General features: G+C 41.2%; 1 protein-coding gene across 1 annotated transcript in view; it reads left to right on the forward strand.

Annotated features, from left to right (window-relative positions):
• ttc27 (tetratricopeptide repeat domain 27) overlaps positions 1-15,087 on the forward strand; it is a 127,555-nt gene that overhangs the window by 66,574 nt on the left and 45,894 nt on the right. Inside the window, exon 10 of the mRNA XM_023970027.2 lies at positions 14,531-14,644. Within this exon, the coding sequence (XP_023825795.1) occupies positions 14,531-14,644 (114 nt within the window). The remainder of the gene's footprint in view (positions 1-14,530; positions 14,645-15,087) is intronic.

Raw genomic sequence — 15,087 nt, forward strand, 5'->3', positions numbered from 1 at the left:
ACTTAAGCAGAACAAAGCATGTCCCCCTCGGTTTGAGCCAGGCCGTCGTGAGGGTTGTGAGGCAATTGGAGTGCGACGGCTGCCTTGTCTCTCCGAATTAGAAACTCCAATTGTGTGGCGGTAGGCTGCTGCCCAACCCCAAACTTCCAGACTGAGACAGATACGTCCTCCAGTCAGCACAGCACTGAGGCCATCTCCACCTCTCTGATTTGTCCTCCATTAAACCTGCCCTACAAGTGCCCCACTCAACACACCCTTTTATGTAAACTCATTGAACATAAATCAAAAATGGAAAGCTTTTATTGCTGCTGTCACTTCTAGGCACAGTTTTCTGGCACATTCATGGGACCACCAAATGTTTAGACAAATCAGAGACCTGCAATTTTAGCCTGACATTGTTGCTAGCCAGTGTCTTGTGATTGTGGAGATTCCAAGATTGCAGGCCTTTAAGCTGAGGTTTGAGCCAAATGTTTGTTAGGTCAAGCTTCACAAAATAGGATCGAGGGGATTTAAGCTATTTTTGTAGTTGGGTTCAAGACTGTCCGGATTAGATTGTCATGCCAGGGTATAATCATAGACTTTAATAGAGATGATCTGTTATTACACACATCTTTTATATTTTTCCTCATAGAACCACCTCTTTCCAGAACCTTTTTACAGTTTGCAGAATAGTAAGATTACCTGCCCCCTCTGAAATGATCTGCTGTTATTTACTTATTTAGGGTAGGGCTGAATATTTTACAAATGTTCCACCCCTGAGAATAAATCACTTTTCTCCCAGGTAACCCGAAAGTGTCATTCTAAAAATGTCTGGATTTGATCAGCATGAAAATTCAAGTCTGATGCTACCTGAGCCTGATGAGCTGTACATTACAGACATTTTATGAGCCCAAGCCTAGAGAAGCCGAAATGATAGTGCCGTCATCCAATACATAGCCTAAATAAAGGTAAAATATATAAGCTACCGCACATTACGCACGACAGGAAACCCATAGATGTAGCTTTTTTGTCTTGGGTATCAATCCCCAGTAGGCTCGCGATACATGGCCCCATCCATCCTCCCCTCAATACGGTGCAGTCGTCCTGTCCCCTTTGCAGAAAAGCATCCCCAAAGAATGATGTTTCCAYCTCCATGCTTCACGGTTGGGATGGTGTTCTTGGTTGTACTCATCCTTCTTCTTCCTCCAAACACGGCGAGTGGAGTTTAGACCAAAAAGCTCTATTTTTGTCTCATCAGACCACATGACCTTCTCCCATTCCTCCTCTGGATCATCCAGATGATCATTGGCAAACTTCAGACGGGCCTGGACATGCGCTGGCTTGAGCAGGGGGACCTTGCGTGCGCTGCAGGATTTTAATCCATGACGGCGTAGTGTGTTACTAATGGTTTTCTTTGAGACTGTGGTCCCAGCTCTCTTCAGGTCATTGACCAGGTCCTGCCGTGTAGTTCTGGGCTGATCCCCCAGATCTTGCATGGAGCCCCAGACCGAGGGTGATTGACCTTCATCTTGAACTTATTCCATTTTCTAATAATTTCGCCAACAGTTGTTTCCTTCTCACCAAGCTGCTTGCCTATTGTCCTGTAGCCCATCCCAGCCTTGTGCATGTCTACAATTGTACCCCTGATATCCTTACACAGCTCTCTGGTCTTGGCCATTGTGGAGAGGTTGGAGTCTGTTTGAGTGTGTGGACAGGTGTCTTTTATACAGGTAACGAGTTCAAACAGGTGCAGTTAATACAGGTAATGAGTGGAGAACAGGAGGGCTTCTTAAAGAAAAACTAACAGGTCTGTGAGAGCCGGAATTCTTACTCGTTGGTAGGTGATCAAATACTTATGTCATGCAATAAAATGCTAATTAATTACTTAAAAACCATACAATGTGATTTTCTGGATTTTTGTTTTAGATTCCGTCTCTCACAGTTGAAGTGTTCCTATGATAAAAATGACAGACCTCTACATGCTTTGTAAGTAGGAAAACCTGCAAAATCGGCAGTGTATCAAATACTTGTTCTCCCCACTGTGTGTATGTGTATATATATATATATATATATGTGTATATATATTTATATATGTGTATGTATATATATATCTTGAACAGAATTATCTATTTTGGATGCAGTTTGAATGGAATTGATGGAGTGAGAGCGACAGTGTCCTCAAGTATGCACTGATTTAAAGCAATGATATTCGAGGGATAGCTGTTTTTTTAAACTCTGCAGCTGCAAATATATACAGTTCCAGTCAAAGTTTGGACACCTACTCCATTAAAGGGTTTTTCTTTATTTTTTACTATTTTCTACATTGTAGAATAATCAGTGAAGACATCAAAACTATGAAATAACACACATGGAATCATGTAGAAATCAAAAAGTGTTCAACAAATCAAAATATTTTAGGTTCTTCAAAGTAGCCACCCTTTGCCTTGATGACAGCTTTGCACACTCTTGGCATTCTCTCAACCAGCTTCATGAGGTAATCCCCTGGAATGGTTTTCAATTAACAGGTGTGCCTTGTTAAAAGTTAATTTGTGGAATTTCTTTCCTTAATGCGTTTGAGCCAATCAGTTGTGTTGTGACAAGGTATGGGTGGTATACAGAAGATAGCCCTCTTTGGAAAAAGACCATGTCAATATTATGGCAAGAACAGATCAAATAAGCAAAGAGAAACGACAGTCCATCATTACTTTAATACGTGAAGGTCAATCAATCTGGAACGTTTCAAGAACTTTGAATGTTTCTTCAAGTGCAATCACAAAAACCATCAAGCGCTATGATGAAACTGGCTCTCATGAGGACTGCCACAGGAAAGGAAGTCGCAAAGTTAACTCTGCTATAGAGGATAAATTCATTAGTTAACTGCACCTCAGATTGCAGCCCAAATAAATGCTTCACAGAATTCAAGTAACAGACATCTCAACATCAACTGTTCAGAGGAGACTRTGTGAWKCAGGCCTTCATGGTCGAATTGCTACAAAGAAACCACTACTAAAGGACACCAATAAGAAGATACTTGCTTGGGCAAAGAAACATGAGCAATGGACATTAGACTGGTGGAAATCTGTCTTTTTTGGTCTGATGAGTCCAAATTTGTGATATTAGGTTCCAACCACTGTGTCTTTGTGAGACGCAGAATAGGTGAACGGATGATCTCCACGTGTGGTTCCCACCGTGAAGCATGGAGGTGTGATGGTGTGGGTTGCTTTGCTGGTGACACTGTCGGTTATTTATTTAGATTTCAAGGCATTCTTAACCAGCATGGCTACCACAGCATTCTGCAGCGATATGGCATCCCATCTGGTTTGTGCTTAGTGGGACTCATTTGTATTTCAACAGGACAATGACCCAAAACACACCTCCAGGCTGTGTAAGGGTTATGTGACCATAACGGAGAGTGAAAGGGTGCTGCATCAGATGACCTGGCCTCAACCAAATTGAGATGGTTTGGGATGAGTTGGTCCGCAGGGTGAAGGAAAAGCWGCTAACTAGTGCTCTTCATATGTGGGAACTCCTTCAAGACTGTCGGAAAAGCATTCTTCATGAAGCTGGTTGAGAGAGTGCCGTTTTGAAGAAACTAAAAGCGAAAATAAATGTATTTAACATTTTTGGTTACTACATGATTCCATGTGTGTTATTTCATTAGTGTTGATGTCTTCACTATTATTCTACAATGTAGAAATTAGTAAAAAWWAAAAAAAAACTTGAATGAGCAGGTGTCATCTTTTGATTGGTACTGTATATTTTTTTCTTTACAATTAAAGTAAGGTGACCCCTGTAAGCCAGATGGCGATGTTTAAATTAGATGCACATTCACTCCTTATATTAGCCTACTGTAGCATAGTCTATGCTGCAGCAAAAGTATGCGTACCTGTCACAAGAAAAAAGTTAACATGATACGATGGTACATGCATTGTGGACTGCTCTCCATAGATGCGCTGTCTGTCTCAACCCCAAGCGTTGATTGATCATGCAGAGAGAAGGCCGTGGAGAAACCAGATTTTAAACGTCTCATAATTCAACAGTTCCATTTCACATCATGCTGTTCATAGAAATGTATTGTAATTTACCAGTTTCTCGCTGTTATTTTTCCCGCGATAAGGGAGTGGGTTTTGGCGGTAAATCTTGCTGTTCATCCCTACTTGTATGGTCAATTGTTTTTTTCCTTTAAAAAAATAAAATACAGAGCAACAGCAGTCCTTTCCCAATGTTCTCATGAAGTCACTGATGTATTGCGGCTTTATTTTATTTCCCGATTTATATAAAGGATTATTAAAGTTGTAATGTAAGAAAAGAGAGAGCCGGAGAGACTGCTACGCTTTGCGGAATGSATGGGTTGTTGCTCTTGCTGCTGCTAGTGAAATTTGCTGATAGACGCGATGGCTATGAGTTAATGTCGGATTTAATTAATTCAGGGTAGCTCTGACATATGCCCGCTGCTCTGTGTTAGTACAACTGTTCTACTGTATGTCTGACCATTAAGAGAGTGCTCATCATTTCACATGGCTGACTTGTGGTGAGCATGCTGGCCCTAAATTACCCAAAAGTGCCGTGCATCACCAAGATGGATGGGTGCTCCTCATTGCTGATGGAAGAGGTGAGTTCTCCTCCCTTACAATGTAAAGTGCTTTGAGGTCCAGTGAAAGAGCTATCTATACATGCCATCATCATTATTATTTTCACTATAGATTAGAAAGCATCTTGTTTACAGTATGTTTGAGACTGCTGAACAGCGTCAGGGATAGGATTGAGAAATTTCCCATGCTCATGTCTGGCTGTTCCCTAGACTTCTGAGTGTCAAAAGAGTTGGCATTAATGCTAGACTATTATTTCATAAGTCTTCAGGGCCAACACAAGTAGATGATTTTAGGGGAACATTTGGAATTCCCAGTCAATAGCCAAGAACTGAACTTTGCCTTTGATGTTTGTCTATACTCACAGCGGGTCAAGTTCACCAAGTTGGACGGGCTTTGAAGGTAAACATGAATGGGCTGTAGTTGGAGACTTGGAGCTATCTATATTTTTGGAGATGTAGCTATCTGGATTACTACTTTGTGTAACCTTTTTTAAATCTTACTAAATCCTTAAAAACAAATTAGTTGTGAGTAAGCTAACTCTGAATGCTCGTCCATTTCCACAGTGTAGACGGTAATATAATTGCTTGGTCACCTCGCCAAATATTCATTTTGGTTGAGCGTGTCACCTGTTTGATCTATTCTAAATATTTTCTAAACATTGAATACAAATTACAGCAGACATGAGAAGTAAATCAGATAAAGTTATGCTGCTAGTCTAAAGCGGTGCTCTTTGCCAGTCGAAAGCAGTACTTAAAAATGTTTGAGATCTGTCTTGCAGCATGTGGAGGGGCATTTCCGCCAGGTGCACCGGTGACCATGGTCTGCTCATTTAAGAAGGGACACTCATTACTAATTTGGGGCAAAGAGTTTCTGCTCTAGTCCAGATCTTTTACGGTATTCTATATGTGCATGTCTGCATCGTATAGGTTGAGTGAATGTATCTAAACTCCCTTATTGTAGAATAGTTCACTTTGCTAAGTAAAGTATAAAGTGCTTTCTATTAAGTGTTTCCGTTCACCTGGTCTCTGCCAGTGACTGGAGGGTATAAATGCTCTGGTGTAGAGCATCATGGGTGTCCAAAACTGCCGACTGTCTCTGCAGGAGTTAGTAAGGGTTCTGAGCCCTAGGGGCTAGTCAGGCTGATCTTCGGTCTTTATATTTCACATGTCTAGTCTATCATTTGCATTACTTTACTTTGAGCCTTGTCCAGCATCTTGTTGGATGAGTTTGACATTTTGTAAATACCTGCACCTACTCCAAGAGCCTGAAAACATAAACCATGCACTGGATCTTCTGCTTCCTGCATCGCTCACCAATGCCAGACAGCTCGATCCATCCGTGGCAAGTAGGAGGGCCTACCATCTACCCTTACATGTTGTTTTTATAGTGTCATTGCTCTCTGTTTGCTATTGGAGGCCATTGACATTACCCTATTAAAATGGTCCAAGATCTTTTCAACCATTTCTCAAAACGACTGCCTTCTTCCCCTAGACTGCATTACTGTCACACACCTATAAACCAGGGTCTGTTTGCGTCACCTACCTTACTGCTGCTGGGAGGCAAATGCAGTACCATGCATCCAGCTGCGGCGTTAGCACGCCTTTTGAAAAGGCTTTAATTAAGGTAATAACGCGACGCAGGCTGCTGAGCAAGTCCCCTCGGTTTAATGCTTTGGGTTCCTCTGCAGACTCCCCAATGGCCTGGGTCTCTGGCCAGCTGCTCCACCATGATTGTCATCTTTTGGAGTTCGCAGACAGGTGATGTAGTGTGAGGCGGTTGTCCAAGCAAGCTCAGCCAATAATACGGATGGATCTTCATTTGAAACTGCACTGCCTTACCCTATAAATCCGTTTGCCATTACTCTTTAACTCAGGACCAATACACACACACACCTACACACCTGTATCTTTTGGTCAGTTGATTTGATGTACTATTTCGCATTTGTTGTTTGTGATGATATTCTAGAATGTTAATGAAGATTGATATTCATGTTTTTTCCAGGCTATTCCTGGACAATACTGACATGCGATTCATAGCCCATGTTGAGAAGACACTCCAAAGCCCATTGCTTGTTTGTGATGGGTTTAATAAAACATTCTGCATCCTCATCATTTGCTTTTAATTATCCAATGATTTATGGTTACTACCTTCTAGCGGAAGGACTGCATAACGATGACTATTCTCTGTTGTGCTAATGTCCCATTTGAATGCCATTGTGACTTGTTTACCATTTACAAATGCATTTTGGATCGTGATTACTGTTGTTCACCTTGTACACAACCTAGTTCATGGTGCTTTATTCCTGCATATTTATTTTTTTGCTGCAACCTTATGATATAAATCAAATGCAGGCCCATTGCCCAACAAACATACTATTCAGAATAGTCTATTCTCTACAAATGACCCAGGTAAAACATTTTTATAGGCATAGCATTATTAGCATTTCAGGCAGTTAATCAGTTTTATAAACACTTTGTAGTTTCACAGGTGTTTCAGATACTGTCACCAAGATGTCATCTTGGTTGAAAAAATGAGTTTGATCATGTGTGATAAGGTCATTGAGGCTTTATTACACTAGTGAAGCAGTGTTGGTGAGGCATATTGGCTGACCTCTCTCTCCCCCCTCCATATTACTGTACTGCTGACTGATGAGCTTAGATGATAGAGATCTCGCAAATATGGGAAGGTGGAAAAAGGCTTCTTAGTGGCCACATTTCACCAGGCTAGCGCCATGATCCCAGTCACATAGCCGTGTCAATGCAGGTCACCTCCGTGCTGGAGACCTCATGACCTTTAGGTCTCGGTATTAGTCTTAAAGGGGCAGTGCAGTAAAAAAATTGATTTGCTTGGTTTTGGTTTTTTCACACTACGGTCAAAATAACACTGAAATTGTGAAAATTCTGATAATGCTCTTTTAGTGTAAGAGCGCTCCTATCTGCCAATCAGATAGGATCAGACTGAGCATTTTAATAACAAAAGCAGGCTCTGGGAAATAAATGATCAAAAATATATATTTTTATTTTCATGAATTACACAGTGATGTATTAGACACAGTGACGACATCAAAAATACTGCATGGGGGCTATAAAGCCTTATCTGAGATGAGACAACTTTTCAATGGCGATTAAGCTTGTATATCTGATCTTGGCTTGAACAAAAGGAAAGGTGAAAAAAACATTCTCTCCTGTCCATTGGCTTAGCTAGCTTGGTCCCTTCTAATTTTCTCAGCCTTTGTCAACCAACATAGTCAATGTTAGGGCTTCCTGGGTCACTTAAATGATATATTATTGAGTTATTTGATTATTGTTTGGCAATGTATTAAACTTACATACTTGGACTTTGTAATATTGCAGCTTGTACTGTACCAAAGAATACAACCCTGCATGTCTGTGATCTTAATCTCTATGGCAGCTTTGACACTGTTAAAAGCTTTAAAAAGGGCCAGTCGTATCCATTTCCTGTCTTGGTTTTAAGGGTGTTGTGTATAATATTTATGATGTCATGATCCCATTCCATATTAGTAATTCTGCAATGGTAGTGCTTCTTTTTGAGTTTGACAGATATTTTGGGGGGCAACTGTTCTTTAGAGCCACACACACCCTCAGGTCAGTGTCAAAAGTGTTTTCCTGATGTCAGCAAACTAAGCCTGGGCGACATGGCCTAAAACTCATATCTCAAGTTTTTTCTAACATATCGGCAATTCTCGATTTTTATGAACGTTTTCTCTAAGCTTTGTTGTACAATTTTAAAGGTAAAATCCACTGCATTTAAAACAGTCACCAATAGTCTAATGAACTCAGAGTTTGTGAAATGTTACCTAGGCTGAATATATGCCTTCCACAACCATAATCAAAATAGTTGTACCTGCTCCTTTGTTATATATATTTTTTGCATTCACTGAAATGGCTTTCAGGTCTGTCTATAAAAATGCAATTTTTTGTAACGCATGTAACCAGAGCCATGCATAATGCACATTCACTAATAATGCAGCAGGCATTATATTAATTTAACACGGGTCTTATAAACAATCTCTCAAGCAGAAGCCTACGTGCTAGTGAGTAGCCAGCTAATATTTATATTTCAAGTTTATCTAGGTATAATTTCACAAGCTCTGAATTCAGCTAACAAGGCAAAAAAAAAAAAATATGAACACAACCTGTTCTCCGTTTCCAACTGTTTGAACAGAATGCTAGCCTGTCCACTTTGTTCAGATGTTTAAATCAAGTGGCATACCTTATTTCTCAGAATGAGAACGAGTTGCCAATTCCTTATATAATAGTTTTATGCTTATTGCACATTTATAAAAAGACTAAACGGCTAGTATAACAATCTTTATTTGACCAAAATGCTGCTAGAAATATATGGTACCGTAATGCGTGACAAACTGAGCATTCATTTTCCAGAATTAATGTTTATTGGTACATCCGTTTTAGTAGTGTCTGCTCTGCTCGAAATTTGAGTTGAAACATGAACAAGGTTTGAAAAGTTAACTACTCTATTACACTAAAATGTCTCCATCTGTTTCGTTGTCTGATTCTGTTGGACCAAACCTCAAATGCAAATAGCGAGTTGAAACCGTTTGTCAGAGAGGAAGAAGTGATCTCTCATCTGTTGTGAGTGGTAGGGGGAGGGGCTTGGGAGAAAGAGGCAAAAGTGAGAGGTTTCACTTACACCAAAATCTGTCCAAAATAAGCTCAATGTGTTTCTATGCGCTTATTTTAAACCTTGTCACCTGCCTTCCCGCCTCTGGGATAACCACTCCCATTGTTACATGCTGACTAGACCAGGCGTCCGCCATTTCGCAGTCTAGTCAGCATTTGGCGAACCATACCAGACGTGATCAGGACACACAGGTTGAAATATCAAAATGAACTGCTGTTGCTAGCTAATTTGTCATGGGATTTAAACATTGAGTTGTTATTTTACCTGAAATGCACAAGGTCCTCTACTCTGACAATTAATCCACACATAAGGGTAAACCGAGTTTGTTTCCAGTAATTTCTCCTTCAGTCTTCTTCTTTGGACTTCATATGGCGGTTGGCAACCAACTTTAAGGTTGGTTACCACCACCAACTGGACTGGAGTGTGGACTTCAGTTCATCTTTCAATCACCCACGTGGGTATATGCTCCTAAAAACCAATGAGTAGATGGGAGAGGTGGGACTTGCAGCGCGTCAAAAATAGAACGTGGACATTCGTTGACGCACGCGAGCAGTTTGGATGAAATGATTAAATACCATGTATGTGTACGCTTGTGCATGTAATGCGAGCGCTGTGGTCAGCATGTTAGGGTGGAGATATGAGCATCGTCATTATATTCAGATCTCTGGTGTAAATGGGAAGGTGCACAGCAGGAGCTAACGAGAATAGCTCAAATAGATATCAGAACAAGCGGACATAAACCCTCGTAAAAATACAGAACCTCGATTCTGCGATACAAGCATTTGGAATATCACGCAAAAACATACATTAGAATTATTCAAATTAATTAGGTATCACCCAGCCCTACAGAAACCCGTGGGAGTTATCATGTTAGGGGCCAGGGCTGGAAATAGGATTGTTAGATAAGTTAGTCAAACAACCCAGACAGTGTTTTTCTTATATCTACATAGATGTGGCAGCCTGACTTGTTACATGACGTAACTCAGTAAAGACTGTCTACAGTGAAATCATGGCTGGGACCTGGGGTAGGATCGGGTTTGCTGTGTTCTGCCAAATGCTGATCTCCAATCTGTCCTCTGCCGCCCACTGAGGGCTTCTGGGAAGGGTTTCGGGAAGTGGTTGAACTGGAAGTGTTGCCATAGTGACATGGATACGATGTGAGTGGAGGCGGGAACGATGTGGGAGGAGGGTGACTACATCTTAAATTGTTGTTTCTCTGGCCCCGTAGGAGGAAGTCACTTTGTGATAATCGTCTCGCAACTTGGCACGGAAGTTGAGGGGGAAAAGAGAGGAGAGGCTTCCCATGGGGGTTCTGTTCTAACTATCGTCGTTAAGGCATTCACTATACCCCTGTCTGTACACCACCATACTGATGGTGCTATTATTGTATTTCTTACCTTCTTTCCATACATCATACTGCTGTACTGTTCAACCCATGGGCTCTGGTGTTATGTCTAGTGGAAGGTGGGGTATCTTGCCTTGTTTTTCTATCCCAGGCCTCAGCAATAGTTTGCTTCTAATTTGGCTGATTTCGATCAGGTCTCATGTTCTGACATGGCGCAGAGGACAGACACTGTATAGCCAGGGGAAAACACATGTTGACTCTGCTCAGAGGAAGTGAGCTTGTGAGAGACAAAATATCAATTTGCTTTGCGGCTAAATATGTCACACAATGTTCCTGTGTGGAACTTTACTGATCTGCTCCTTCCCTAATGGGTTATTATTATACTGAACAAAAATATAAACGCAACAATTTCAAAGATTTTTACTGAGTTACAGTTCATGTAAGGAAGTCAGTAAATTGAAATAAATTCATTAGGTGCTAATCTTTGGATATCTCATGACTGGGAAAACAGATATGCATCCGGTAGTCACAGATACCTTAAAAAAAGACAGGGGCGTGGATCAGTAAACCAGTCAGTATCTGATTTCACCAACATTTGCCTCATGCAGCGCGACATCTCCTTCGCATAGAGTTGATTGTGGCCTGTGGAATGTTGTCCCACTCCTCTTCAATGGCTGTGCGAAGTTGCTGGCTATTTGCGCAGACTGGAACACGCTGTCGTACACATTGATCCAGAGCATCCCAAACATGCTCAATGGCTGACATGTCTGAGTATGCAGGCCATGGAAGAACTGTGACATTTTCAGCTTCCAGGAATTTTGTACCGATCCTTGYAGTATGGGGCCGTGCATTATCATGCTGAAACATGAGGTGATGGCGGTGGGTGACTGGCACGACAATGGGCATCAGGATCTCGTCACAGTATCTGTGTCCATTCAAATTGCCATTAATAAAATGCATTTGTGTTCGTTGTCCGTTGCTTATGCCTGCCCATACCATAACCCCACCATGGGGCATTCTGTTCAAAATGTTGACCACAGCAAACCGCTCGCCCACACGATGCCATGCACATGGTCTATGAGGCCGGTTGGACGAACTGCCAAATTTTCTAAAACACCGTAGGAGGTGGCTTACGGTAGAGAAATTAACATTGAATTCTCCTGCAAGAGGTCTGGTGGACATTCCTGCAATCAGAATGCCAATTGCACGCTCCTTTAAAACTTGAGACATCTGTGGCATTGTGTTGTGTGACAAAACTGGGCATTTTATTGTCCCCAGCACAAGGTGCACCTGTGTAATGATCATGCTGTTTAATCAGCTTCTTGATATGCCACACCTGTCAGATGGATGGATTATTTTGGCAAAGGAGAATGCTCACTAACAGGGATTTAAACAMATTTGTGCACCAAATTTGAGCGAAATAAGCTTTTTGTGCATATGAAACATTTCTGGGATCTTTTATTTCACATCACTTTACGTGTTGCGTTTTTGTAGAGTTGAGCACTGAATTTTGAATGTTCTCAAAATAGTTACCCTTGAAATTGCCAAGCAAAGACATAGGAATATATTGGAAAAGCAACAAACCCTTACCAGCTTTCTCTTATCTTTTCATCTCTAACTTGTGCTCCTCTTGGCATCCTTCCTAAACTCTTTGTCTTGAGTCTCACAAAGGTCCCAGCTAGGAGAGGGAGGACAGGACTCTAATAATATAGACATGTCAAAACTCCCCAGGAAGCAGAAATCAATGCCAAAACATATTTTTTTGTTTTTTTGTTTATTGAATTGGTCAATTTGTTCCCCATATGAGGATTTGTTACCAGCGATTAGTATTCGATATTTCATATACACGACCTCCCTATAAACCAAACTACATTTATAGCGCTCTGAGAAGATGGTGTTCTCACCTCCTGCCTCACTGGTCCCTAAGAAGAGGGCCCCATTCCCTGAGGGACATGTGAAAACACTACCCTCTGAGGTTCCAGTGGGCTTCAATGTTCTGTATGGGATACACCCAAACTGTCTGCCAGCTCCCTTCCCATCCCTCCTCTACTGGGTAGAGGGGAACATTGGCTGGGCAAACATCACCCGGGACCTGCTCTCTAAATTTAAACACCACCTCCTGCTCGCCACTGGCGGTGACACATTCCTACTGCATGCGTCTCCTACACAGTGCAGTATGGAACCAAGTCCATCTGTTTTTAGGTCAAACATTATTTAATTTTTTTTGTTGTCTTTGTGGCATTTGGGTCTATTTACAATGTACAGTAGATGTTGACCTGTATTCAAAGTTATTACACAGTTAGCTATTCAGATACCGTTCAATACAGATTTCCTGTAGATGTTGTTACAGCCCAATCCAAATCTTTATTTAGTAACATACCGGTATAATGTGAAAGGTCAAGTAATGTTGAAATGCCCGCTCACCCACTGCCTCCCTGGTCTGTCCTTTGGTAGACAGACAACCTCAGTCCTGTGAGACAAGATGTACTGCCGCTGTAGCAGGAAGGGGTCGCCACTGACTCCACAGTAAGTAATGTGCTTCCTGCCCCAGACAGGAAGTGGGACTCACTTCGCACCAAACCTCCGTCCTTGCTCACACCAAACAGACTCCCGTGGACCAGAGGGGTATACTATGTACCGGGTTTGACGAGTTAGTGAGGTAACTTTGGTCAACTCAGGATAACCGGTCATACGAAAGTGACTCACCTTTTAGACAGGTCAATTTCTATGGCAACGAATCCTTCAGAATTAATAACTCGGTGCTAACTCCATTTATCCTGAATGAAGTGTCTAAGCCATGAGTTGAGGACCAATGAAATCAGATACCCACCCTCTTGCAAAGGTTGTTATACTTTATTTGAGCAAGACAACTGATGAAATATTTTATTAATCTTTTTTTGTGTGTAAAATTATATATAAAAAAAAATGCATATCATATGACACATTTGGTAATGACTGCATTTGCTTTCCAAAATGTACATTTTTCACGCGATTGTATTTAGAAATTTAAACCTGAATGGCAGTTCCCATTCAGTCAAGACTGGCAGCCATTGCTAGTGTAACCATGAGTTTAACAGTCAAATTGCCAGGGTAAGAGTTTCCAAAACCCTTCGATGGGTTCTATGGCCACAGCGCACCAAGCTGTTCCACAGATAGAAGGTGCAATAGGCGTGGGGAAAAAGGTGCTCGTGCATTGATAAGCACACCGAAGACGGCATTGAAAAGTAATACAATTAAAAAAGACGGCACTTCTAAAATTCAATTTCACACCATAGCCTGCAGAATTTGCAAGATAACCGTTCATTCATTTTGATTTAGGCACAAATAGAAATGTTGCACTGACTTGCCCGTGGATTTCTGTTTCAGCATTGTGTCAATAGAGTTTGGCACAGTTACAAGCCTGCTAGAGTTAGCGGCAGGCGGACAAGTAATATCCACCATCGTAGTACGGATGAAGCCTGACCTGGAATGTGAAGCTAACTGTAGCTGGCTAGCTTTATAAAACTCTGAGTAGTATCTAGCTTGCTTTGTGGTATACCACTCTGGTTGGAGTGAGAGGGCCTAATCAGGTTTACCTGCTCTAATCTGCTGGGTTTCCTGTACCTGCCTTTATTCCCATGGGAAGTCATAGTGATGTTATAAGAGCGTCCTAATTTACTGATTCTTATGCTTTGGTCAGAGATTACAGTAGATTACTGTTTTTGAGAAACAAACTATGTAAAAGGCTAATTTTAAAATTCCAGGAAGAATGTTGAAGATGTCAAACACATAGCTACATATTTCTGTACGGTATTATGCCAACTTTTTCATGTATTCCTATGTGTGTGCCATCACTATCTGAGAGACCGGACTATCCCTTTAATCTGAGATTGAGGTTCCTAAAAGTCCATGATGAAATGAAAGTGTCTTGAATCTCCATGTCCTTACTGGTCTTTCTTCCCTCTCCCTGCAGTGCATATTGTCTCAGCCCAAGTTCTGGGCGGTGGAGGTGACAGCACTGTGTCTAAGGACCAAGCTGGAGAAGGGCAGCTCTCGGCGGGTGGAGAGGGCCATGATGCAGACACAGGTAAGAGAGATGAGGGGTCACACAAGGTAGGGTTCAACGAGATACTCTATGCCACACTCATGGTGAACGTCACTATTGGAAGCTCACATCTCAAGTCTCAGGTACTGTACAGTCGTGGCTAAAAGTTTTTTTATTTTTTATTTATTTTTTATTTAAAGTTTTATTAAGTTTTCAATCAACCAACCAAACACATTCCACATTCACAGATGTGACAGACTTAAAAAAAAAAAATTATAATAATAATAATAAAAAAAAATGTTATATACATACATACATATACATACATACACACACACACACACAAATAATAATTATAACAAAATTTAAAATATAGAACTTGCAGCAGCACTATCAAGGTTCTTATTTGCTATTTCCAGCCTTAGCTGAGATGACGAGCCAATGATTAGCTTTTAGATTTTACAGCACCTTACACAACACGCATC

This window comes from Salvelinus sp. IW2-2015, linkage group LG25 (genome assembly GCF_002910315.2).
Source record: "Salvelinus sp. IW2-2015 linkage group LG25, ASM291031v2, whole genome shotgun sequence".
NCBI classification, from domain to species: Eukaryota; Metazoa; Chordata; class Actinopteri; order Salmoniformes; family Salmonidae; genus Salvelinus; species Salvelinus sp. IW2-2015.